Genomic DNA, 26,258 nt, shown 5'->3' with positions numbered 1-26,258 from the left:
GACTTTGTTTGTTAAGTTACATCAAAGAGACTGTAAAAACTACTAGTTCAATGACCAAATTGGGCAACATAAAATTAATATTTAAGTACTTTTCAACACCAATCTTAGAAAAGTGAGAGTGTAAAACTGTTTTAAACATCTTTGTCTACCTATTGGCATTAATTAAAACATTTACCGGCCCGTGTTCGCGTTGCCGAAAATAGGAACACAGCCTGCTGAAAATATGACCAAACTGCCGAAAATAGGAACAAAAACAGTGTTTGTATTTTCACAAATATCTTACAAAAATACATTTAAATCGGCAAATAAAAATAGCACATCATAATACGATAGTTTATCATTCAAAATAACGTCACTTTCATGAAAAATAATAAAATTGTACGTGTACGAGCAGTTTTTGTGAAACTGCTGCACTAACCTGCTCAATACTGGTACAGTTACCCTAGTGTGTTTAGTTTTCTGCTGGTATCTCTACAATAGCTGGCAGTTCATCAAGAAAAAAAAAATGTCATCATTGTGGACGCATGGTACATTAAATAACAACACAGACAATGATTACTGTTCTTCATAAGGTATCAGGACAATGATTACAGTGCTGGAAATGAGCTCTTTTATTTCTAACTACAACATCAAGTTGTATTGACTTTTTTCTGATGCCTTCAACATTAAGAAACAAAAAAAACGCCTCAAAATTACGCTCCAGTAGCACCGATCTCGTGGAAACTTTGTCCCTATTCAAGACTAGGAAATGTACTTAAGGACAAACAATAATTTCCTTTTGCCGCATCGATGGTTAGCCCTTACCCTCTTCTTAACACTAAATGCCCAGCCGGTTTGACTATTCTGTAAACACTACAAATAAAGCTAGCAGCAGCCACTTAGTTCATGGACAATATCGAAATGCGTATTGATTTGTTGACAATAGATTCGCTACGCTATAGCCCGGATTGGTACTCTAGAAATGTCATCCTATGTTCACCTCATCAATACATTGTTATTAAATTCAATATTTTAAGAAGAAGCTGTTAGTACTGCAGTGCTGTCGGCAGGCGCACTGGATCGTGCTGTGGATTTTTTCATTGCTCTGGCGCGAATATTTTGCATGGTATTGATGGTAATTTTTTCCGCTAAGCGTGGTGAAACAAAACTTAATGCATTGATAGATAGCTCAAGGAGGGCATGCGGAAAGTATCCTGTGGTTTTGCGCGTGTGTCCAAGCGTGCTGATCGCACTGTTTGCGAACACTTTTGGTGAGCAAGCCATCCAGGAGCTCTTACGAATTTTTGACATGTTGGTTGCTACAGGTCCTGGCAGAACTGATTGCACCACAATGTTGTGTTTTGCGTATTCTGATGCGAGATCTTCAGAAAACTTGTCCATGAACGCCTTGGACGCGGCGTACACGGTCAGCAGCGGGGCCGGAATGACGGCAGAAAGCGACGAAATGTTGATCACAACACCCGCATGTCGTTTCACCATGCCGGGCATCACTAGCTGGCACATACGCGTCACTGACAGAATGTTGCAGCTGAGTAGATTGTTAATGAGCTTCTCATAGTCCGGCAATCCTAACAGGTATTCTGGGTTTGAATAGCTCATGCCTACATTATTAACCAACACGCCGATCTCCATATTTTCAATTTGGCGCTGGATTTGTTCGTAAATTTCAGCTCCCTTTGTGAAGTCAGCGGCAATTACCATGGTGCGCACCTTGAACTCCGTTTCTAGAAATGTAGCAAAGAAGTTTGTTTACTGCTTGCAGCCTTAAATTAAAACAATTACAACATACTCACCAATTTCTTTGGCAACATCCTCAAGTTTAGAAAGTGTCCGACTGACGAGTATAATATTGAGTCCTTTTCTGGCAAGCTGAAAATAAAAACAAGCCTTTTTATTCTAACCGTTATGAAGACATTGTTACTAATTGCATGTAAAATTGAAATATGTTCAAGTTTCTGCTTGTTAATATTACTAAAATTACTATCTTCACCACAAAAGGATAAGCTTTCTCCAAAGACACACTGCGAAACTAACCAAAGAAAATAGACGCATTTCAATAGATAGTTGAAGAATGGTAGGGGTCTAGGTCTACAGGTTAAGCAACGATCATGGGAAGTGAAATTGTTTGCTCTTTCGATGTTTTTTTTCCATCCGGCTTCATCTGAATTCACCTCTCGTCTGTGTGTGTATACATCAAACTTAAGATTGATAGAAAAAAAACACCTCACTCAGCCGAGCACAGTCAATCGATTTTACGGCGGGTTTGAATATCTTCAGATCTAGCCACTGCAACGAAGCCGATGCAAAAAAAAAGAAACTATCCAATAAAAAGAAAACTCATTTGTGCAACCTCATTGTTGACCGGACAAGCCAATGCTGTGAAGCACATACCTATAAAAAAGGAAGGAATTTCTCTTATGCATCCATTAGAGGAAGAATATAGTGCTTAGATTATGCAGATAACGGAACCGACGCTGAACACTGTACTGTTTAAATGTGTCACGCCAAAAGAGTTTGTCAGATTCGTTTACTATTATGTTCGTACCGAACTCAAAAACCTCAAAAAATGGTATCATTGAACGAACAAACCCCTATAACTATTACACACACGTATGCATTTTTATAGGTGTATGTTTGGCTGTAAGTTGATTTGCTTTCTGCTTTGACGCACTTATGTCCCTTACAACCACAACCGTCTACTGATATTCCCAATTGTATAAAAACAACCGTTGGTTACACATCAAGCGCATTAAAGTTGACCACTCAGCACTTTTTTTAAAATGTTTTCTGTTTCGAGCGTTTCTACTGCTTATACTTTCGTATCCACACTAACGTCTTGTGCGTGCAAATGATACGATGATCGATCTACGCTTACACGACGATCGTGTTCGTGCGCACTTGACTTTTACCAGTCAACCTTGATGGACGCAACTGCATTTCATTCCGCGTTCCTCATCACGCGGAAGGGCAAATGCAGTTTTGCCCCACAACTTACCGCTTGAGCGTATGCCTTTCCTATACCATCAGTTGCACCGGTGATTACTGCAACGAAAGAACGGAAGAAAGATATTGTATTAGCACAGTAGAGAAGACAAACTAATGCCGGATCCTTGCTTCATGCGCAATTCAAGCGCAATCTTCGAACCTAAACCAATCTACATACATCTTTTTTTGTTATGCAGGGCGTAATCTCGCACCCACGATTTGAGGTCACGAGCAGTGCTCGTACAGCACTATACTGCTTATTAAATGCACTGATCATAAGACACCGACACCTGTACGTTAGCATTGCGATGGAGGTCGATTCTACTACACAGCACAGATTAACAGCGATTGCCCTGCTCACCCATTAGTGAACTATTGCCTTTTTTATTTGTGTTTTTTTACATTAAAAAGGGCTATCTATCTTACTAGGTGGGTTATTGAATCTTACCCTCCTGCAAGTGAAGGCGATTGTATATCAGATTGGCTCATTTCAATGTCAACTAGTTGCCTCCCACTGTTAAGGGTCAGTATTATCGTTGTGCAAGAAAGGGTAAGAGAGTGCTATCGATGCAGACAAATGATTCCTAGTTGATATAATGATAATGATCTATCTGTGATGTAGTGTTGTTCAGCCTAGATGTCTTTCGATCTCCGAACGATCTAAAAATCGGAACGATCGCTTGAAGAGGTTTATGCCTAGCAAACGAAAACCTAATTGTTCATGTATTGTATCATAGAAATGGCTTATTACATCAATATTCCCTGGGATCTTATTATATCCGTTGGACAATAAATTAACTAAATAAATGAATAAAAAAATAATGCACTAGAGTTCCACTTTACTCTGTTGGTTGATATACATTCTGAACAGAATTTTTAACACTTGCTTTGAACGATCACTCGACAACGATTGTGTTTATCATTATCATCCATCCCAGCCTAGCATAACACCGTCACAAGAATCATGTGCGTGTGTTTTGTTGATTTCTCAAATTTCAAACTTTTCTTCCCATGCTTAGGCTGGGATAATGGTTAGCAGTGTGATGGTAATGGGAAAGAAAAAAAATCAATTGACGCAATTATTAGTGTACTATTACTCAGAACGGCGTTAGCTTTTTGCTCCTTAAAATACATGATTCTTGAACACCGCTTCCCTGTTTGTCGACAGTCACAGTTTAGTTCCGTAAGTCAGTTTCGATACAAATCACACAGGAATACCATGATAAGCAATTTTAAAGAATGATAGAGTGTGATTGTTTATAGAAGGCCCTTTTTGTAGTCATATTGCGGAGGAGTTAGAGAGAAAAAACAGAGAGAGAGAGAATATGCGTCAAACATTTCAAGCATCGTTCCAACAAACTAAAAACAGTCGTATGTATTGGCAGTTGAACGGGCAGATCTTTGGTTTCTGCTGTGGTGTGGCACAAACACCAGACCCATTTGGAATCCACCAAATAAGTGCCTCAACAAAACAGTCTTGGAGAAAACCGGTTTTATTGGTAGGAATTTCCAAAAAAAAAGTTAACTTTCTTTTCCTCTAAAAAAAAGCCTTTTTCGTGCCTCAAACGCCGTGGCTGACGAATGTTGAAAAAAAGAAACAGACTACGATCATCATCAAAAGTTATTCATCTCTCTTATTACTTGTGTGGTTGTAAGATTTTATAACCGGTCGTTTTTTTTTTTGCTTCCGAATTTAATCAGTTTCGCTTTCGTGGTTCCTAGCCACTTGGGTGTGTTCACCGGAAAACATGATGGTGAAAATGCCTAAATAGCGATGTGAGATTATGAGACTGAGCAGGTTGCAGCATATTAGTTAAGTTTTAATACGCTCCGAAACTATCACAGCGCATAATTATTATACAAATTTTATGCATCAGAAAGTATTCAGATATTATAATACGGATTAGCTCATCGTTGACCTTCGCTTTCAATAATGCAGAATTCAGCAAACTGTCTGCATTTTTCTTGTTCTTCGATATATCGTTCGAGACTGGTCTGGGGTAGGATGTTCTTAAAAATTGCTAAAATACAAATTAACGTGAATTTACAGTAAAACTGACACGCGAGAAGTCCATTAATATTTAATTAGAATTTGGGGAATGTGGCGAATTGCTGCTTGCACACGACCAAAGATGTATGATTATTTCACGATTTAGTATGCTTTAATAAAAAAAATCAACGTATACATTCAGAATTAACGTAGTCACGTGGTATCAACAGAACGTAATAACTAATCGAAACGCTATAGTTTTATGTCCTCGATGAGACCGGTTTCATTCAAAACGAAAAAACCTACACTGATTTGCGAATATGTATATTCCAATTTGGCACTGCTAATATTCCGGAATGGAACAAGGGAAAACGAATATGGAATATCGTATCACAAATATATTCACAAGAGAGACAAGTTTTTGTCTTACGATGACGGCAAGATATAAAGATACTTGAACAAGGAAGCACAAATACTGGATCGGACGGAAGAAACCAGTTTCAACCATTAATGCCAATCAATTAACGGATATGTTCAAAGGACAAACTACAGGGAACAGAACGCGACAATTCACAGCATAAAAGGTACAGTCTGGCAATTCGGAACAAAATATACTCACGAGCCCATTCGCCGGTCTTTTTTAGATTGATGCGGCAACCAAAGACCTTTGGTCCGATAAGGTTTTGATAAATCCAGGGGAAAACTTTGCGTAACAAAAACAGCGACACTAGCACCGCACTCGTACTACCGAGAACGCTCGACGTGGTGACCATTTTCGGCGATGGATTAAGGAGGTAATGCTCGGTAGGGTCGAAAGGGTTGTTTTGTTAATTGCACACTCCAAAGAAAACCGTATGTAAATTGAAATGTGAAGTGACCGGACTGGCTAATTCACACACGCGCTACTGGGATGCACGGGAGTATTCCACGTTTCACCGAGAACACACCACACATACACAAAAGCACGGTATCGGACGCGCACCAGACTGACCCGCTACGGAACCCGTCTAGCGTGAGGGGTGAACGACGAATAATCTTTCCTGGTCGCGGCAGGCCCTGAATCGACGAGCTGCATACGCGCAATGTCTGTGTGTGTGAGTGTGTGTGTTTTGAGTGAGTGTGTGAGGAAGCGATTGTGCGAATAGCCGTCGTTGCCGTCGATTCACACTTTCTGACTCTGGTGGGCGAGGTGTGCAAATAGGGTTCGTATTCTATTGATAAGCGCGTCGTCAGCAATGAACTGGCCTCGGAGAATGAAGTTGAACAATTTTTCGGGATTTGGAAGAAGACTCGTTTTTTTCCTCCTCAAAGTTACCGTAACCTTATCGATCCGGTTTCCAGCGACAAACTAAACTTTCTTCGCGTTTGGGTGCCTGTGTCAACTCCGTTTTCTTTCGGCGCTTTGTTTTCGTTCGCTTTCACCCTATTGTGTTTCGCTTTTGTGACCACAGCACAGCATAAAAGAGAAGCGAGAAAGTGTAAAAAAAATATGATTGATGTTGGTTCCACGCTACGTAATGGTAGTAATTTCACGCTAAAAGTTGGCTGCCGATGAACAAAACAAGAACGGAAGGAAAGTGAAAGCCGAGACCCAAGTAACATTATTGAATGAGAATGATTAGGCAGCCGACTGTCAAGTTCTAGTTTGTTGATATTTTGAAAAGGAAATGTCAAACTAAAAGAAAAAAAAATGCATCGCAAAACATTTGCCGGGTGAAAGTTGATAAAAATCTTCGATATCTTAAAACAATTGATGTTCAATTAATTCAACAATTTTTGTAATTTAAATCTAAATCTAAACTAAACGAATGGCAAATATCATGTATGATACTGTGTTGGTGAATTTGTCCTGAGTCAATGCTGCGTTGCATTTGTCCTCAACACATGCACTTCGTTCGTTGCACTTTTGACATTACCAAACATGGGGACAAATTTACTGTTTAATTTTATTCTGTAACTACTGCACTGAAAATTGTGCAATGGAAATAGTTGTAGATCTAAAAGAAAGAAAAAAAAAACGCACACACACACACTCGATGAGTTCCTTTCCGTGAGTGCTTTTGATGTAGTTTTACTGGTTTTCATTGAACTTGATCTACTGACCTTGAAGGAATGGAGCGCGCAATGCTTCGCGCATGCATGTAGCGAATCAGGTGAGAAGAACGCGAAAACGCAACGAAACAGAACCGAGCAAAGTTGAATGATCTCAAAGAAGATTACTTTCGCTTTCAGCAGAGTTTGTAGTACAATTAATCTTTATTATGTCTAAGAGACATTGGATCCTACAGTATAGTAATACATTCCGTGCCAGTGTTTTTTTTTATTTACTCAATAAACGAATAGCTTGGTAATTTGAGAATCTATTGATCATAAATTTGTAAAAAAATAAATTAAAATAAATTAAATGGCGCTAGTACCATGGGAATTTTAATTGTTTATTTACATAAAAAATGGTGATATAAGTGTAAACCAATTAAAGAAAATCATTTTTTAAAACATTCGATACAGGGGTTTTCAGATGATCCTATTATTTTAGAACACTTTCTTCCGCGAAGTGACTTTACGGCATCCTTTTTGAACAGGCACATTGAAAATTCCTATTGGATTCTAAATGAGCCTGTCCAGTTAGGTCCAAGAAGAAAGAAAGGTCCCAAGATTATGAGAACCCATGAAAATTCTTTTAATATTAAATCTATGTTCATACTCTGTTATTTCTTCGTTATTTGTCGTTAGTCGTCGATTAAGACACTATGACTATGACATTAATACCTTTCTATTGATTTTTTATAATTCTTGTTTATACATTAGAATATTTATTAGTTTGCGAGTCTTGGAAATTTATGCAATAAAAATAAAATATAATTCGATGAAGGTGTCGTTGCATGCATAATAACAATAAAATGGCATGCACTTAACACTTCCAAAACATTAGACCATTTTTGAATCTTCTCCAACTGACAGCGACAAAATTAACTGATCCCAATATCGCAGAGCTTCCACAAATGAGTGAAAGAAATTATCTATTTTAAACGAATAGAGTAACTGTGCCAGTTTTTGGTGGTTTGACCCAAGACATATTTTTAAAATAACAAAACCATCGTTTTTTACATATACAAAGTTTCACAGCATGTCCTTGTATATTATTGAATATCTCACAAATAAAAATGAAATTTTGTATTTTCGTCTCGTATGCTCGCATTACGCTATAACTTCAAGAATTATTAGTACGAAATTTAGCACATAGCATGTTTATTGTACTTGGTATGATTTCGTGTACTTCTTTATCTCTACACCGTCTTCTTCTCTTTGTCATTTTTTACAGTTTTTTTCAAGAATTAATTGTGTTTAAATATTTGTTTCAATGACGTACTCGACCGATAAAGTTTGTAGAAGAGTCTTTATAGTGCTACAATACGTCCATTTCTCACTGCCAAAATAATAGTTAGGGGAAAAGGTTGCTTAATTTCTCTTTTTTCTCTGTTGACCTATTTGTAGTTCAACATGCCTTATTTTCTCTTTGTTTGTCAATTTTTCAACCCCGTCCTCCAGTAACTGTACCTCGATCTTGTGTATAATGAAATGTTATTCTGCTTATTATTTTCGCAAAAAAAACTCTTCCTGATAAGGGATATTACAGATATCATATCATTAACGGGCTAGGCTATCTGTGCCTCTATTAGGAGTAGAAATTTTGTTGTGTATCCGGGCTTTTCTTTTAGTAGCTGTATACTAATTATTCGGCGTTTCAATATTGATGCGTATTTATCTTTCTTTATTTGCATCCCATACATAATTTTAAATATTGACAATTGTTAACACTTTGTTTTAAATTAATTATTTAATCAATGTGTAAGAAACTGGGAGTATCATGTGGACCTGATTTTTTTACTGAAAATAGGTGTGCAAGATTTAAATTTGATTAAACATTTCCTTTCATTTCATTTCATTTATTCCATACAATATCCGCCATCAAGGCTAAATATAATAGACTTAAAACTAATTTAATACTAACAAATAAACAAAATAATTCATGAAAAACTAAGCCTAACTAACCTAGTCTTGACCTAGCAAAAAAGAAAAGAAAAAAAAAACAAGAGTAGAGCGTAGAGACTATCATAAACTTAACAAAAACAAAAAAAAAAGAGAGTAATAGAAAACTAAGGAGAATAATTAAAGAGAATTAGAAGAAAAAATACGGTTACGGTAAGAGTTGAGAGAGGAGTCGAAATCAAAGAGATGGTAAAAGTGGTTAAACAACCTGAAACAGGATAGAATATGATCATTCAAAGTATAAAGAGTATGACGTGTTTCAATTGACAGAAGATCACGAGGACGAAGGGAACGAGAGGGATCATACAACGAGATGGACGAGAGTAAATCAGGAGCATCAGTATCAGAAAGTAATAAGCCACCAATAAAACAAGCCTGAAACACTTGGCGGCGGAAGCTTAAGGAGTGAAAAATAAATTGTATATCAATAATTTGAATTAAAGGGGCGAGCCCGTGGTACATTCGGCAACTCGTACAACTGTACATGCCCGTCATGAGTTAAAAGTGCCGATAAGATTATTGAAACGGAACATTGTCAAAAAAAACACTCTAAACTCTCGCTTTGTTTGCCAAAAGAAACTACAACGTAAAACGTAGGAAGTACTGAATTTTTTTTTATAATTATTCCTACGTATGTTGTATTGTTATTCTTTACATATTTTCGGCGATGGTATGGAATGTAGCGCTTGTTTCTCTACTTTATGTGCATTTTGTTAATGCTTTACTTTTTACAGTAAATCATTACAACAAATCCATACCGAATAAAGTTACATGCAATTCGTGTTGTTTGAAATTATTCAATTGCAGTTCACCCTCGGTAATCCGCACTTGATTGAGTGATAATTACTTATGATACTTAAAAAATCTCGTAAGCCTTTACAGGCTGGCATGATCCCGTAGGTCCTTACAATAGAAGAAGAAGAAAATATATTATTTGTCATACGCAAACTGGACTGTATTTGGAGTTATATGTACTGATGTGAAGCAATTAATTGCAAAAAAATAATCAAATTGAAAGGTTTTTTTTCGTGATATTTAAAATGAATAATATGTTGTTTTTTATTTTATGAATTTATATGAATATTTTATGAATGAATGGAACACATTTTACATTAGCCTTTAACAATAACTTTGAAATTGAACTTTGAATGTCTGTCATTCTGAGCATAAACAACATTTTTCAAATTTGCATGAAGTTGTTTAGGGTATTTTTTTATTGGGCGAAACGACCTATGCAGTCATGCTGACTAACTCTTATTAATCTGACAGTGGCAAAATTTGATCGAAACATTGCCGAGGTACTTATGTTGAAAGAAAAATGATAACAGTTGTGGAAAATAACGCGAGAAAAAAAAAACACAGAAACATTTTTCAAACACTCAATTGTAGAAACTCCCTGATGATTATGCAATACGCACAGCATCCGACTACCTATTACGGTTGCATACAAGAAAGCACGATCGCGTACAATGCACCACGTTGTAATACAATGAGCCCGAGAACGCTTCGTTTGATCGGGATGTATTTACAACCGCATAATTGTGTTGTTGCTGTTATTAATTCGATTGATTGTATAAAGTGTATCCTTCATTACTTTAACTTTAATTATTATTATTAAACACGATAATACCACCTTCTTTGCAAGACATTTTTGTAAGTCTCTGTTAGAGTCCAGTCTATATGATACTTTTATACTTTTTCTCGACGAAAACTCAAAAGTTGAAAAGTGTGTTGAAATGTACAGTGGAACTCCTCATAACGAGTTTAATCCGTTCCAATGACTCACTGGTTATCCGGGAGGCTCTTTCTTATACAATATGTATGAAAAGTGAAACATCGGTTCCAGGTCAAAAAAGTGCAGGTTTATGTATGCATCACAGTAGGCATGTGTAAAATGAACGAGAATCGCACCGTTCGAACAGTTCGGTAAAGTGCACGAACGAACGAGGTTCTTAACAAAAAGAACGACCAGGACTTTTGGAAGAAACTGACTACACCGAACGCGTTCGAACGTTCCGTTCAGTGTTCGACGGCACACATAAATGTGGTAATGAAACGTGCAAAATCATATTGCTTTCTCGCTCTTTCTCGCACCGTGCGAACGGGTCGTCAGAGATCAAAATGTACCCTGTTGGTGTTGAAATCATACCCATACAACTCAATTCCTCGAACGCCGTCGAATTTGTCCAGCAGTGTTCGATACGTGTGCTGTTGGTGTGGAAATCGTATCTATACGACTGAATTCATCGAACGCGTTCGAACTGGTGTTCGATCTGTGTTCTGTTGATGTGTAAAGCGTACCTACACAACTGAATTCATCGAACGTGTTCGATCTGATCCGTTAGTGTTCGATCTGTGTTCTGTTGGTGTATAAATCGTACCTACACAACTGAATTCATCGAACGCGTTCGAACTGGTGTTCGATCTGTGTTCTGTTGGTGTATAAATCGTACCTACACAACTGAATTCATCGAACGCGTTCGAACTGGTGTTCGATCTGTGTTCTGTTGGTGTGTAAATCGTACCTACACAACTGAATTCATCGAACGCGTTCGAACTGGTGTTCGATCTGTGTTCTGTTGGTGTGTAAATCGTACCTACACAACTGAATTCATCGAACGCGTTCGAACGGGTGTTCGATCTGTGTTCTGTTGGCATGGAAATTATACCTATACAATTCAATAGATCGAGCCCGTCATGTTGATCCATAATTAAGTAGTTTTTTTTTAAATAGAATCCTTAAGTGTGTATAAGGCATGGGGTACAATATATGCAGGAGACATTTTTGCTCGTATTAGTTTTTACATGCTAGTTTTTGGTCGGTTTTGCGATGGATTGTGTTGACCAGACAGCCGAGTGTTTAATGTTTTTAAATGATTGGTTTCAACCGCAGAATGAGTACTTCTTTGGCTACAGTATGCGTAAATGAAAAAGATAACGAGCGTTCTTTGTGAATAAAAACCTCATGAAACAAAGAACGAAAGAATCGTCGTTCGCGTTCGGTTCTTTTTGGTGAGCGAACTAGTTCGTTCGCGTTCGGTGAAAAGAATCGTTTTGCCCATGCCTACATCACAGCCATAAGGAACACTTCCAAGTGGCAACAGTAAAGCATTGATCAATTCTTAGTATCAAAATTCTCGTCTTTACGAACAAGTAGATCAAGAATTCATGAATTCATGAAAAGAATTCATACTCATCAACACACCTCACATTTATGAAACACACGCTTCTTAGGTACAGGTACACTACACACTAAAATCCCACGTCTTGCCCACTTCCACGGTCGAAGCTGAAGAGAGCCTCCAATATTGTCAAATCAGAAGAAAGGGAATGTATCAATTAAACTGGAGACATTACCTCGCTTACTCTAGCTGTCGATAAGCACAGCAAAACTCTCAGCTCCGTTATCTGATCTGAAAAGAGTTATCTGGACGTAGAGTAGACGCGCTCGGCCTGCCCCGGCTTTTTTCGACTGTTGTATGGCTTCGTGAGTTTTGGACTGGTAGTGGGTGTTAATGTGTCACCTCCCTTTTCACTTTTCCACATTGCCACATTCATCTACATCAAATTTATCATTCTTATCGGGAACAAAAATGAAATTGCTCGTAATGCGAGATTTTACTCGTTAAGAGGGGTATTTGTAGAGCTTTTAGATTTGCTCGTTGTAATGGGTACTCGTTATGAGGGGTTCCACTGTATAACCTTTTTGGACTTCGAAATAAATTTCAAATTAACGATCGATACTTGATTTGTCCGCATCTGTTTGTTTGGTTGCTAAATGTGTTTATGTTAATTACAATTCGATTTTAAATATCGCATTGCGCGAGAAATGCTACTTAGTTTCAACACGCTCATTTCGAGAAATGCTCCTGAGTGAACGTTCTTGATCGTTGCTTGATCATTTTGAAAATGCTTGATTGGTGAGCGATATTGGGTGATTGTTATCTTTATTATTGCACGTAATGCCTCATATTGAGAGACACTACTTTGGTGAAATTGGATGGAAGTATAGTTTCCCTTTTTCATCGTTGTGCTGCGTTAAAGTGACCGCACACGTTCTCGCTCGCTAATTTTTTGTTACGAAAAAGATGCTCAAGTGTTCTGAGTACAGTCTGTTCCCGAGTAACGCGGTTCTTGACTTCACCTGTTAAATCAGTGCAATTTACTTCGAGGATTAAGAATTGCAAATACAATTACTTTTCTGCCAATTTTGAGACATTTGGTTTTTTCAGTCGCAGAGTTTGCCGACCCTTGCCATACCTTTTCTCGCAAAACAAAATTAATAATAATTTTCTACATGAATCGTATGACTCTCTCTCTCTCTCTCTCTCTCTCTCTCTCTCTCTCTCTCTCTATCTCTCCCTCTTGTTGGCATGCTCGCGATAAAGCACGTTGATGTGACATGGCCCGGTCAACAATCATAATCCAGGATGCTCAGTTCGTGGCTGCAGCCTCCCATTCATGTAGATAACCCGATCTCCGACAGGTCTCGCTTCATCTGATCCAGCCATCGAGTTCGCTGTGCTCCCCTGCGCCTTATGCCAAACTGGGGATCGCTGTCGAACACCTTCTTGGTGGGGCATGAGTCCGGCATCCTCATGACATGCTCTAGCCATCGTATCCTGCCAGCCTTCGCCACCGTCAGGATGCTCGGTTCCCCGTACAGCTCAGTAAGCTCCTGGTTCATCCTTCTTCTCCACGCTTCATGCTCTAACAACATTGCCAAAGATGGTCCGGAGGATGCGTCGCTCAAACAGGCCGGATTTCGCTGCTGATGGTCGTTGTTCGAAGTAACGACCGTCCCAAGATAGCAGAACTCCTTTACTATCTCGAGGTTGCCGCCGTATTAATTCACTTTTTTATTATTTATTTTTGTAGAAACTTTGAGTTCATTGGCCTTATTCGCCTCTTTTAATAATTGATTTAATTCTATACTTAAAATCTAACATTCTTTTTTGCAAGCCATTGGTGGCTTGCAAATTGCCTTATACCGGGTAGACTCGGTTTACTTAAAGCTATCCGTTGATTTTATTGTCGGTTACAAATGTTGTTTTGATTAGAGTTCTTTATAAAGGTTAGTAATACGAAGGAATTTTAAAAGTTTACGCTGGCAATCACTGTCTGGTGAGAGGATGGTGTCGTTGCTGTGGTCCAATTTGCAGGTGATGCGTTTCGCAGTATATCCATGGCATTCGGTTACGATGTGGCGGACGATGATGTCGGACGCCACAGGAACTGCATAGTGGTGGGCTGGATTTTTGCAATAAAAAGGTGTGGGTGAGCCGGGCGTGTCCTATCCGAAGTCGTGATAGATTTCTCTAGGCTTGTTGTGGTGGATGGTCTCTCCATGGTGATGTTGTGGTCTTGATGGTTTCCAGGAAAGAGCGGCCGCTGCTAACACAATAACAACCATTCCAGCTATTGGCGATGATGGTTTTGCTAAGCCAAATCACCAAGTCACGGCGTGGAAGAGTGTTATGGCAGCAGGCCAGGTTATTACGTCCTGCGTTGGCTAGTCGGTCTGCTATTTCGTTTCCCTGGATACATGTGTGACCAGGAATCCAGCAGAATGTGACTCGAAGTGAATTCGATATATTGCAGAGTTGTTGGATGTTCGGGTCGCGAGTGGTTCGAGATTCAAGTGTTTGAAGGACACTTGCACTGAGACTATTGCATCCAGCCCGAAGCTGATTTTTATGGTCCAGTCTATTTGTGGTGGGCGGCAGTACCAGGGGCGACTACCGATTTGGATGAGTTTGGGACTGAGGGGAGTGTTTGTTGTGTTAGCGTGGTGAAATCGGCGTTTGCCCTTTGAATGGCGGTATGGTAGACAGTGGCGGATCAAGGGTATCGGGGGCCCTAGGCGGAACGACGAGTTGAGGCCCTCTGTAAATGGTAATGTTGTTGGGGGGGGTGTAGCGGCACTAAAGTTGCTGTTGGGAGATTGAACAGTAAACTTGAAATGCCGTCGGGGCCCCCTTCGATCATCAGTTGCAAACTCTTCATTTTTTGCTAAGGGGGGGGGGGGGGTGCAAATGATTCAGCGGGGGCCCCTTCGATCATCAGTCGCAAACTCTAAAATTTTTGCTGACGGGGGGGGGGGGGTTCAAATGATTCGCCAACCTCTGGGCATCCTTCCGGGGGCCCTTGTCGCTAGTACTCTGTCCATACAGCATACTGGCGATCTACGGGGCCCCTTAATCGGCAGGGCCCCAGGCAACCGCCTAGTCCGCCTACCGTTAGATCCGCCGCTGATGGTACAGTGGTGCAATTTATTTTTTGAAATTTTCCCGTTTCCAGGAGACTATTTCGATGCCGTACAGTAGTTTTGGTAGTAGCCAGCTATTGATGATTTGAAGTTGTGTTTGGCGGGAGGCGCGATGTTGACCGGTACCAAGCATTCTTAAAAAAATAATACGGATCTTCGCTTCTCTTTTCACCCTTTAATTAATTCGTTTTAAATGAGTAGTGACGATCAAAAGTCATTTCTAAGATATTGGCTGTGAGTGTATTTGGTATTACTGAGATATTCAGCCGTACCGGCGAACTCGTTCGACGAGAAACATTCGTCGCTCATGAGTGGACAGGGTTGTACCACTAGGTTGGCCAGTACAAAATTTATACGGTTTCCTAATTTTTTATCTAGAGGGCTATGAAATGAGTGAAAATGAGCGTCGCGGCGAACGTTCCCAGGAACGAACGAGTTCGCCGGTATGGCTGATTGGCTGGTATTATTGAATCCGTTCGTAGCGGCGGCGTACGTCCCGACACTCATTTTCTTAACGTACTAGATGGTTGCTACAGTTATTCACCGCGGCGTTGTAGGAGCGGGCTCAAGAAATGTGTTGCCATCCCTAAAATTTTATGTGAGCGCCGTACGTTCCCGCTACGAATGGATTCAATAATACCAGCCATTGTATGTTATGGGTTTTAGAATATGATATTTCCTATTGCAGATGTGAAGTATTTTGTTTTTTTTTTAGTGTGAAATTGTGTATCCTGTCCAACGTAACCATTTCTGAACTATATTGACTCCTTCTTGTAACTAATACACTGCTTCCCAGATGATCTGTTTCTCCGGCATGCAGGTACTTCGTTTTCATCGCATTGATTCTCAATCCAATTCTTGCTGCTTCGCGTTTGAGTCAGGTGTATGCCTCACACACCTTCGCTGTTGTCCTGCCTATGATTTCGATGTCATCCGCGAAGCCAAGAAATTGGAGGATCGTGCGACGGATGTCGTCTAGCCGGGCACTTCGAATGACACCTTCCAGAGCGATGTTAAAGAGGAGAGCCTGTCACCTTGCCTCAGACCTCTGTGAGATACGAACGATTCCGACGTCAAGTTCAATGTTTTCACCTTGCACTGCACCCCGTTCATGGTGTCCTCTAACAGTTGCATCAACTTCCCAGGGAAGTGGTACTGCTGCATGATGTTCCATAGCTCATTCCGGTCTCATGTCGTAGGCCGCTATGAAGTCTATGAACAGGTGGTTCGTAAGGATCTGGCGCTCTCGGCACTTCTGGAGGATCAGCTGTAGAGTGAAAATTTGGTCGGATTTGCCTCTAACAAACCCAGCTTGGTAGCTGCCGATAAAATTTGTAGCAGGGGGGCATCAATCTGCAGAACTGGATCTGGGACATGATCTTATAGGCGGCATTAAGGACTGTGATCGGTCGAAAGTTGGAGCAATCCAGCCTGTCGCCCTTTTTGTAGACTGGTGGATTTAATATATGAAAATACTAGATATAATCAAAAATGATATTCAAAAAACGTCATATTCGACATACGCGGATGCCTCGGGAACGCACAAACCACGTATCTCGGAAGCAGGTTGTACAGGTGGTCTCAGAGATACGCGTTACCTCGAGGTAAACCAGAGAAAGATTGAGAAGCTAATTTACTTGTGACCGGGAGGTGGTTCTCGGGGGCCCCACGCGGTCACTTAGTTTGCGTACTGCTTAATCTGCCCCTGATCAATAGTCAGATGCAAAATAAATTCCATTTTGGTCGAGTTTTAAAAATCATTCAAAAAGGTACAAAATTTAAATCGTGAGTCATATAATAAAATCATATAAACTAATTGATGCCTAAAACTCACTACTTAAGGTAAAATTACATGAAAATTAGCTTCATATTGGATGAAAACCGCGAAATTCGACTTACGAGGAGATTCGAGACACGCGGTTTCTTTTCGGTCCGCGTTAATAGCGTATCTCTGGGGCAACTTGTATACTGTTTTGTTAAGAGTTTAAACCCATCGTTAAGCTTGATTTGGAAGAGCTTGATAATACACAAATCGGTATGTCTTCAGTTATAAGCAATACTTAAGCGTCGTAAATACACCCCGTAAATACAGTTTTTTTTAAATAAGTTTGTCTCTTTAATCTGGTTTTGATTAAACAAAATAGTTTAAATGTAAGCGGGGGCTATTTGTGCTAGGGTTATATCAGGGTGGAATTTTTGTATTCCTCCTATTTGATCAAGCAACCTTTGCTAAAGATTGAAATTACAATTCGTCGCAGCACACGTTTTCCAAATCCCTTGTTCTCAAATTTCGTTCATTTTCTTGTCATCATCTACTGAAAATGGCTGCAAACGTGGGATCCAAATTATTTCGTGATTTTTTCCGGGACAGTCCCTGCCGTATGGTAAGTGTTTGCAAAGCTCAACGATAAAGTTTCATTTGAACTTAGCATTTTAATATATGAGATATGTTTGCAGGCATATCTTTTAAAATCGCCCGACGTATCAGTGCAATGTCCATTACCGAGCAAAATTGTTGAGCGGCCAAAAACGGCTCCAAATCCATTGTTGAACCGAACAGCAATCTCGCCTGTAGAAAGAGCTCCGCATGGTCCACCTAGACCCATGACCCGGTTCGATCGACGCGTACAGCCGGAAGAATTTAGAGTGTCTGCTCCATTAATGCTGAAGAAATCACCTTCAACGTCTGGTTCGAAAACTAAGCACAAGCAAAGCCCAGACACGAAACCGCCCCGCAAGGAGCCTGCCAAGAAGCATCGCACCACACACACCACACCAAGCTCCGGTTCCGCCAGTGGGACAAAAATATTGAATACGACTCAAAAACGTGACCCCCAGCCACGGAAACCGGGCTGCAAAGTATGTCTACCCGATGATCCCACCGGTTTTCTGGTAAGCGAAATCGATCACATACGCGAACGTATCCTGGATCGGCCAGACAGTATTAGCTGTCGACAAGCGATCGCTCTTGCTCAAGACATACGTAACAGGGTGGATGCGATTGTCCTACCAGCGGGGAGTGGCGGTGAGCGCGAGACGAGAATTAAGTTTATCGGTGGCCGTGTGGAAAGCTTTGGGAAACTTCCAGACCTTAAACGGAAACCTAGCCCAGATGTAGTCGATCGTAGCACGAAGAGAATGAAGCTTATCTTAGACAAGAAGGCTACTTCATCTCCTTTGGGTGGATGGATGCGGCATGAAGAGGAACGGAAAGGTTTCAAAAATTACTGACGAGTTACTTTTTTTTCGAAATTATGCACTTCTGAAATAGTTATGACGCATTTCAAATAACCGTATTATAGCAGTCTGAATCAGCAGTTAAATTTAAAAAACAGATCCTCTAACTTATTCCATTTTAAGTCTGTTTGTCTTTAAGAATAAAAACTCCACCTAAAGGTATACATAAATGAAGGTGTTTAGGCTAAGTTTTAATCATAATGTGAAAAGTATCAACTTTTTTGGTCAGCGCTGTAAACATCCCATTGCTCCCATAAGCTGATCGTGGGGCAGACGGCTAGTAAACAAATCTATGTTCCGAGCGTTCACCTTGCATCTGTTAGCATGGTTGCATCATTGATAACGATCTGGGCGAGAGTATTTAAATGGAATGCATCCCGTACGGAATGCTACAGTCCAGTGGTGAAGCTGTCGAGCTAAGTTCTCGCAATCAAAATGGCATTTGCATTGATAGTCCTTATCGGAGTGTTCAGTCTCCAGGGCAGCCTTGGAACGGGCAGTGCCGAGAACCAGCTAGGATTGAAACTGGTGGTGAAAACCAGTGTAGAGGACACCCAACCCCAAAATTACTACCGAGATTCCGCCTCATATGGGTCGCGCTTTGCCGATTCAAGTTCTTTCGCCCCAGAATTCTTCCGCACTGGATATGGCAATGTGCTCACGTCGCAAGCTGCTTTTGTGGAAGCAATCAACAACCGAAGCACCACCTGGAAAGCCGGAGTCAACCCGCAGCGCAACGATCAGTACCGCACAGGCGTGCTGTCGGATGAATCGATGAAGTTCCAACTGCCGCTGGGTTTCGTGCTGAAGAAGGACGAACAACCGCTGCCCATGTCGTTTGACGCACGCCAAAAGTGGTCGTACTGCCCGAGCATGAACATGGTACGCAATCAGGGATGTTGCGACTCGAGCTACGCCGTAGCAGCAGTATCCACGATGACCGATCGCTGGTGCGTGCACTCGGAAGGCAAGGCGCAGTTCAACTTCGGAGCGTACGATGTGCTTTCCTGTTGCCATCGATGTGGATTCGGCTGTGACGGTGGTGTGCCGAGCGCCGTCTGGCACTACTGGGTTGAGAACGGTATTACCAGTGGCGGAGCATTTGGGTCCCATGAGGGCTGCCAATCGTACCCGTTCGATGTGTGCAAAAAGTCGGGCGATTCCAATGATACCCCGCGGTGTTTGCGCTTTTGCCAGCCCGGTTACAATGTCACGTACCCGGAGGATAAGCATTACGGTCGGGTGGCCTACACCGTGCCAAAGGATGAAGAGCGCATAATGTACGAAGTGTTTAACTTTGGTCCGGCCCAGGCAACCTTTACCATGTACACTGACTTTGTGCAGTACAAGAGCGGAGTCTATAGACACACGTTCGGTGTGCGTGTCGGAACGCACTCGGTGAAGGTGATGGGCTGGGGCGTGGAAAATGACGTCAAGTACTGGCTGTGTGCCAATTCCTGGGGTGCACAGTGGGGAGATGGTGGTTTCTTCAAGATCGTTCGAGGAGAGGATCATTTGAGTTTCGAAACGAATGTGGTTGCAGGACTACCGCTATTCCGCTAAAAGGATAAACGAGTGTTGGTGTTGGCTTAGTGGAGCAAATACATACCTACTGAGACCGTTTACGCTTGTGATGGTGTTCACTACGACGTTGTACTGAACTGCACAGGTTCACTGATTGAGAATCATGTCTTTTCATTATTATTCATTTGACGCTTGGAAACAAAAAAAAAAGTCAATCACTTAAACCACCTGTGTGTATGTAATTGTAACTAAATCGGTTCTATGTGCATAACTTAATTCGACGTATTTCCTAACACACCTAAAGGTAGAACGCAAGCAAAACGAACGAGCCCTGGCAAGAGAGGGGCAAATAATACAAACACAATAAACGCTCACGTCCGCTTGGAAACCTACGTTAATAGCCGTGCTCGTCTTGGTATAGACGTAGCACAATTGTCTAAATGGGCTCTAGTTTCGACTAGAGTCACGATGACCTTGTTCTATCTGCATAGTCTTGAGCTGCTCCTCGAGCAGCTGTGTGCGCTTGCACATTTCGACATAATTTTTCTGCAACTGCCGCTGATAGATCAGCACCTTTTCCTTTTCGTCTGCCCATTTCGCTTTTTCCTGTTCGAAGCATTCCCGGCATGCTGCTAGCTCCCGGTTAAGCCGTTCTAGCTCGTCAACACTATTGTGCTGATGCTTTCCTTCCTTTAGGCCCGAGCTTTCGATGGGTTTGGCAGAAGAAACGTGCAATTCCTTTTCGTGCACCTCTGCCGGCACATGCTCTTCCTGCGTAGGTGTCATGGATTTGTAATCATCGTCGGATGAGCTGTGGTGATGATTATAGCTATCGGCAGTAGTGACTGGTACATCATCCACTGGGTTATGTGCCGTCGCAGTCAGAGAGTTTGGCAGCAGACTGCTCAAATCGAGCGTGATGTCAGTGATATCAACCGGTTTTCCACTGCCGTACGCATCGATAATGTTCGACTTGTCCTCGTCGGAGTAGTTACAGATCTGCGAGCTCAGAAACAATTTCTTATCCATTTCGAGCTTGCTGTTGAAATAGTTCTTTATGATGTCGCTGCTGGAGATCATTGCCGACGGGGAAGCCGCTTGCTTATCGGTGGTTTCCCCACCCGTTGGAGAGTCTGTTGGTTTGTTGCTGCCGCTATTGCTATTCGTAAGCTGATTGTTATTGTTGCTGTCGTTGCGGAGCTCCGTTTCCTCGAACTTTTGTGCAACGAGCTCGAGCTTTTTCTTGTAACGCGCGTATCGACCGGTCGGTGCACCTTCATAGCCTCGCAGTATCGAAATGTCAGACAGTTCCTTGCGTAACTTCTGAATTTCGTTGTTCATCAGCACGATGATCTGATCCTTGAAGATAACAATGCGATTGAGTTGTGAAATTTCCAGATCAAAGTCAAGCTCCTTTTTTATCTGCAAGAAAACAAGTGTGGAAATTAGTCGATTTGAGTCGAACGAACGAAATGCAGCACACAAGGTGATCATTGCTGTACCTCAGACTTTTTCAAACTAATGTCGTCATAGTGTTGCAGCTTCACGTCTGCTCTCAACTGCACAATTTCCTGGTCTTTCGACGATAGTTCGGCCTGTTGATCCATGATCAAAGACAGAATGTTGCGTTGTTAGATGATTTACGGAAAATGTTTCAACCGTACAAAACTATCATCTGTTACTCACCTGTGCATCTTTGAGCTGAGTTTTCATCAGAGCTATTTCACCATTTTTCTGACAGAGGTTCCATTCACTTTCCTCCAAGCGCTCCTTCAGATCGCTGATTATTCGTCGCAGCATCTGAATTTCGTCCAACAAATCTCCGTTTTGGTCCTTGAGCTCTTTTGTAGTAAGTTGGGCCTGCTCCAGTTCCGATTTGTGCAGTTCAGTTTGATCCTTTGCTTGCGCTATGCCTGTTTGCAGTCGTGCGTTATCCTCTTGTAAACGCTTCTTATCCTGCCGCAGCTGAAACGTTTGCATCATGAGCAGTTGCTCGAGTTTGTGAACCTTCTGAGCACCGGCTCGCAAACGGCTTTCGTGTATCGCTTTCAGTCGGTTCAGCTCCTGCTCCCAGTGTTTCTCCTTGTCCTGTGAACGACAAGGCGAAAGCATATTAAGGTGAGGTAAACATTAAGCACACTTCCAACGTAAAGTACGCGATTGTTAATGGTGTTAGCAAGTATGGCCCCGAGCAAGCCCGTTTGATATTAAGACGCACGCCGATACAGTTTTGTGTTTGCCCATTAACCGCACAATTTCTCACTACCAAAAAGGCATCCAAAAACGCAGCACACTACCAACCTGATGAACTTTGAATATTACTTGTTCATTGTGCTCCATGGTTTGCCGCAGGTAGGCTAGCTCGGAATCACGATCGCGCAGCGCTGCCTCTAGTTCGGATATACCCGAGTCCGATGGTGATGGTGCCATATCGAGGACATCCTGTTGATGGTACAGGCTGCAAGAAAGCGTGTGAGTGAGAAAAGGAATGTTAAAGAGTGTACCTGTACATTGCATACAGAACGTGGAGTGGTGAATAATGGCAGATTAAATACGCACCCATGGCTGGGATTTGGATAGGATGCCATCATGCTATCCGGCAGCTTCAGAATGGACTCCAGACTATCGTACGTCTTGAAGGGTATAGTCGAGGATCCTCCTTTACGCATTAAGATACTGTATTGATGGGGATAGTGCTGGTGGTAACTGTTGCTCATCATACTGCCACCGAACGTGCTAAATGATGTGCCTCCCATCGATCCGCTGCTCGAGCACGGTCCTACGGAGGCGATCGGTGTTGCACCATTGCTGCCACTGCTGCCCTGTTGCTGCTGCTGCAGGTGGTGCAGGTCTGTGGTGCTTCCGAATTTGTACTGCAGGCTCATCGTAGGACCGAGCGACGGGGTCGAACCGTACCGATCGCTCAGCTCCGTCAGGCGGCCACCAATTGGGGCACCGTAATTTGGTGTGTTACATTTGTAAGGAACTGGTTTGAAGGCAATCGGACGGATCACTTGTTTGCCCTAAGAGGTGGGTGTGTGTGCGCGCGAAAGCAAGAGTTAGTGCGATCGTACAATCATAAAAGTAATGGTAAAATGACCTACCTTCCCTAGAATACCGCTGCAAGCCTGTATTTTTGGAGGTTTATCATCGATCGGTATACCGAGCGTAGAGGCACTGCCACCGTTGCTGGCAAGTTCGCTAGCGGTAGCGACATTGGCCGCCATCATTGCCGCGGCCGTGCTGCTGGTGACCTGATGGTGGCCCGTAAGCTTCGCTGACTTCTGGCTGTGCTGCTGGGCGCTGGCATTTTTGCTATTATTTTTCTCGAAAATCTCGCGAATATTCTCGAAGTGGGCTTTCCGCAAGCTACTCTCCGACGGTGGCTCTCGCGCCGCGGTGACCAACGTGAGCGAGCTCGCGCCACTAGAGCCGGTGCCGAGGCCCGTCGACTGTTTGCTGAGGAAATCGGATATCCGTTTTTGCTCTCGGCGAGATTTCAGCGTGCCGGTGAAGCTTGCCTGCGCAATGTTAAGCCCGACCATAGGCTTACCACCATGCGGATGGAATGGGTTGTTCTCAAGTGAAGATGAGCGGTAGTGGCCCTTGGGACGGAGCGACACCGGCGTGCCGGAGGTGACATGGCTCGCTGTCGTTGGCCCATTATTTGTGGTATGGGTTGTTTTCTTTGTGGAAGTATTGTAGGATGCTAGCAGGGGTGATGTGGCCGGCAGCAGTATCGATGGTGGTGCGCTCGTTTCCCGCCCTTCCATTGCATCGGTAAACTTCCTTTTAGCAGAAAATAAAATGGAAAGGAGGGATGTTTAGAAAACAAACAAAAAAGACATTAATAAAAAAAAGTCTAAATGCTAAAACAACACAAACGCTCTCACAATCGCTCATGCTTCGATTCGAATCGATTCCAAGCGCATAGCACAAAATGTGACGCAAGGATCGGCACAGGATCTACTGTTAGTTTTGGGAACAGGTTTTGGCGCCGTCCGTCTACTAACGGACAGTAAGCTACACCGCGGCGTGTACCTTTCCCTTCGCAATCGATACACCGAAACAGCTGTTCGACCTCATTCGGGCCAAGCAGGCAGCTGGAACGGCCAAACCCAAACCACAACAGATAACGGGTACTTGTTGCCCCAAGTTTTTCCATCCCCACTCACCCATCCGGCTCAGTAGTGGGAGGTCTATAGTAGGCTCAGTGCGATCGATGTAAGCGTATTGACCGTGGTTCAAGGTTGAATGATTTGTTGTTTTTTCCACAGGGGTGTCTGCAGTCGGGTTCTGGTTCACCGATCGCATTAGTCATCATCGTATACTGGGGCGGAGGAGACGATATCTCGCTCAACAATTGATCGATGCAGAGCATTGTGCTGCGTACAGCATGTGGTTGCTGTCATTAAAGGGCGCACCATAAATACAAACGAATTTCCATTGCAGTGAACTGGAATTGGCAACAAGTTATGATCAGTCCAGTGCCTGTGTTGTCATAACATACTACCCCAACGGGCTCAGCTTCATGAAAGATCTTTGAGGTCTCTACGCGCGACCATCCCGTATGGAGCGCAACTCATTGACGAATCGTGCTGGATGAAAAGGACAGGCTTTTGCAGTATTATTGTTGAATGAAAGCATCGCCAATGATTCCACGGCCGCCATCCTCGGCCGCGAGGATAGCGTAGTACGGCAAGACGAATTGGAGAGCAGGGATGCATATCACTCAGTCCAGGGTGCTGGAAGAAACGCGCTGGTGAATTGGAACCGAAACACCGAGCAACGATTGGTGGGCCTTTGAGGCTTTGAGTAGCGTAAAATAACAAAATAGCTGCCAGCAATAAAATAAATTACAATTCGCCACCACCGCCTTTCGCTTGCCGTCTTCTTGCGATCGTTTTACTTATTTTTTTTCCTCTAACGATTTCTTTCGTATCCGAGCGTGAGAACTTTACCTCACAGGCGTTGCAGCACGCAGCAGTAGCGTGGTGAAGCGATGCTCATGGAACGACCGACTCTAACAGGCTTACAAAGCAGCATTCAGGCAAGCTGTCCGAACGATCATTGGGGGTATAGTGTGCCGTACTACGCTCTCCGCATGTCCTCCCTCACCCCCCCCCCCCCCTCCCCCATCACCCCTACCTATCCCGCCACTGTGGGCTTCTGGTGCAATGGAGCAACAGCAATTGCGTTTGGACGCGTCACAAAGGACAACACAGTGCGGCAGGGGGAGTGGGAGTGGGGTGAGTCTCATGCCGGTGCTGTGAAATACTGTCGTGTTGCATAAGCGAAACATAAAACGAAAAAACGGGGAACGCTAGACAACCAATCCACACGACCTATCCGGTGCATTGGATCGTGAAGTGTGAAAGAGTCGTCGGCATAAACACACACATACACACATACAGCTCGATCACCCAAGCCTGTTCTAATGGACAAGTTCTAGCAAACACCGTTTGAATGGGAAATATAGAAAGGAGTGAATGTTGCTTGGCGCATCTCGTTTGTTACTAACCTCAAGCCGAGATTGCACTCGTCTGTTTTCGTGAATGCATTCGAAGTCCGCGGGCCATCTGGGTTGTTGGGCACGGTGGTGGTGCTGGAAACCTGTGCAATTAAGGGGGAAAAAGATGGATACTACATTACTGTGCGTTCTCTATCGATGGAAAAGGTACATTGCGTGGATATCAGATGTTGAATAAGAACCACCACTAACTCTCTTTCAAAACGGAAGCATGCAAAACTCGGTTAAAAGAGCTGTGATGTACTTTTGCTTCAAAATGGTCTTAACGGCTAACGAAGTTCGATTACGTTTAGATTATACTATGGTTATTAGACTACGGATATACTACGGAATCGTACAATTGGCCATAATAAGGACGCTACGTTACACGTTACAATCATGTGATATAAAAATACGAAGATAAGACGTTTTTCAGCGTTTTAATATAGTAATAAATAAATAAACAAAACTCAGTGTGGAATCAGTTTTAGAAAACGTTGCTTCTGAAAGCAGAGCCATCGTCATCCAGGCGTCATAACAAGGCGCTGAACTCAGAAAACCTAAAACCATGTGAGACGTCGTACGGACAAGATCGTCATTTATCCTGCGTTCAGTCGATCAACATCAATTCCACGGATAACGGAATATTATGACGATCCATTATTCGGAGCGAAAGGTGAAAGAGGAACTAATGC

General features: G+C 42.4%; 3 protein-coding genes across 6 annotated transcripts in view; 1 reads left to right on the top strand and 2 right to left on the bottom strand.

Moving 5' to 3' along the window:
• Nucleotides 1-555: 555 nt before the first annotated feature.
• Nucleotides 556-6,945, bottom strand: LOC1274678 (very-long-chain 3-oxoacyl-CoA reductase). The gene is made up of 4 exons (XM_313833.6): nucleotides 5,595-6,945; nucleotides 2,996-3,042; nucleotides 1,794-1,869; nucleotides 556-1,724 (listed from the first exon to the last, which is right to left on the bottom strand). The coding sequence occupies exons 1-4, from the start codon at nucleotides 5,746-5,748 to the stop codon at nucleotides 1,012-1,014; spliced, it is 990 nt and encodes a 329-aa protein (XP_313833.5). The 5' UTR covers nucleotides 5,749-6,945; the 3' UTR covers nucleotides 556-1,011.
• An 11,946-nt stretch (nucleotides 6,946-18,891) lies between these two features.
• Nucleotides 18,892-20,442, top strand: LOC1274676 (cathepsin B). Its single transcript, XM_313831.6, has one exon. It carries the CDS (start codon nucleotides 18,966-18,968, stop codon nucleotides 20,091-20,093), a length of 1,128 nt encoding a protein of 375 aa, XP_313831.5. The 5' UTR covers nucleotides 18,892-18,965; the 3' UTR covers nucleotides 20,094-20,442.
• Nucleotides 20,201-26,258, bottom strand: part of LOC1274675 (uncharacterized) — a 35,204-nt gene continuing 29,146 nt past the window's right edge. For 3 of the 4 annotated variants that reach the window (XM_061650264.1, XM_061650262.1, XM_061650265.1), the window contains exons 3-9: nucleotides 25,576-25,667; nucleotides 23,159-23,843; nucleotides 22,614-23,077; nucleotides 22,356-22,512; nucleotides 21,741-22,142; nucleotides 21,557-21,649; nucleotides 20,201-21,476 (exon numbers count right to left, since the gene is read on the bottom strand). In XM_061650264.1, coding sequence (XP_061506248.1) covers nucleotides 20,502-21,476; nucleotides 21,557-21,649; nucleotides 21,741-22,142; nucleotides 22,356-22,512; nucleotides 22,614-23,077; nucleotides 23,159-23,843; nucleotides 25,576-25,667 — 2,868 coding nt within the window. In that variant the 3' untranslated portion in view covers nucleotides 20,201-20,501. The remainder of the gene's footprint in view (nucleotides 21,477-21,556; nucleotides 21,650-21,740; nucleotides 22,143-22,355; nucleotides 22,513-22,613; nucleotides 23,078-23,158; nucleotides 23,844-25,575; nucleotides 25,668-26,258) is intronic. The other variant, XM_313830.6, reaches the window with a different exon arrangement.

This window comes from Anopheles gambiae, chromosome 2 (genome assembly GCF_943734735.2).
Source record: "Anopheles gambiae chromosome 2, idAnoGambNW_F1_1, whole genome shotgun sequence".
NCBI classification, from domain to species: domain Eukaryota; kingdom Metazoa; phylum Arthropoda; class Insecta; order Diptera; family Culicidae; genus Anopheles; species Anopheles gambiae.
This window is presented reverse-complemented; position numbering and strand designations above follow the sequence as displayed.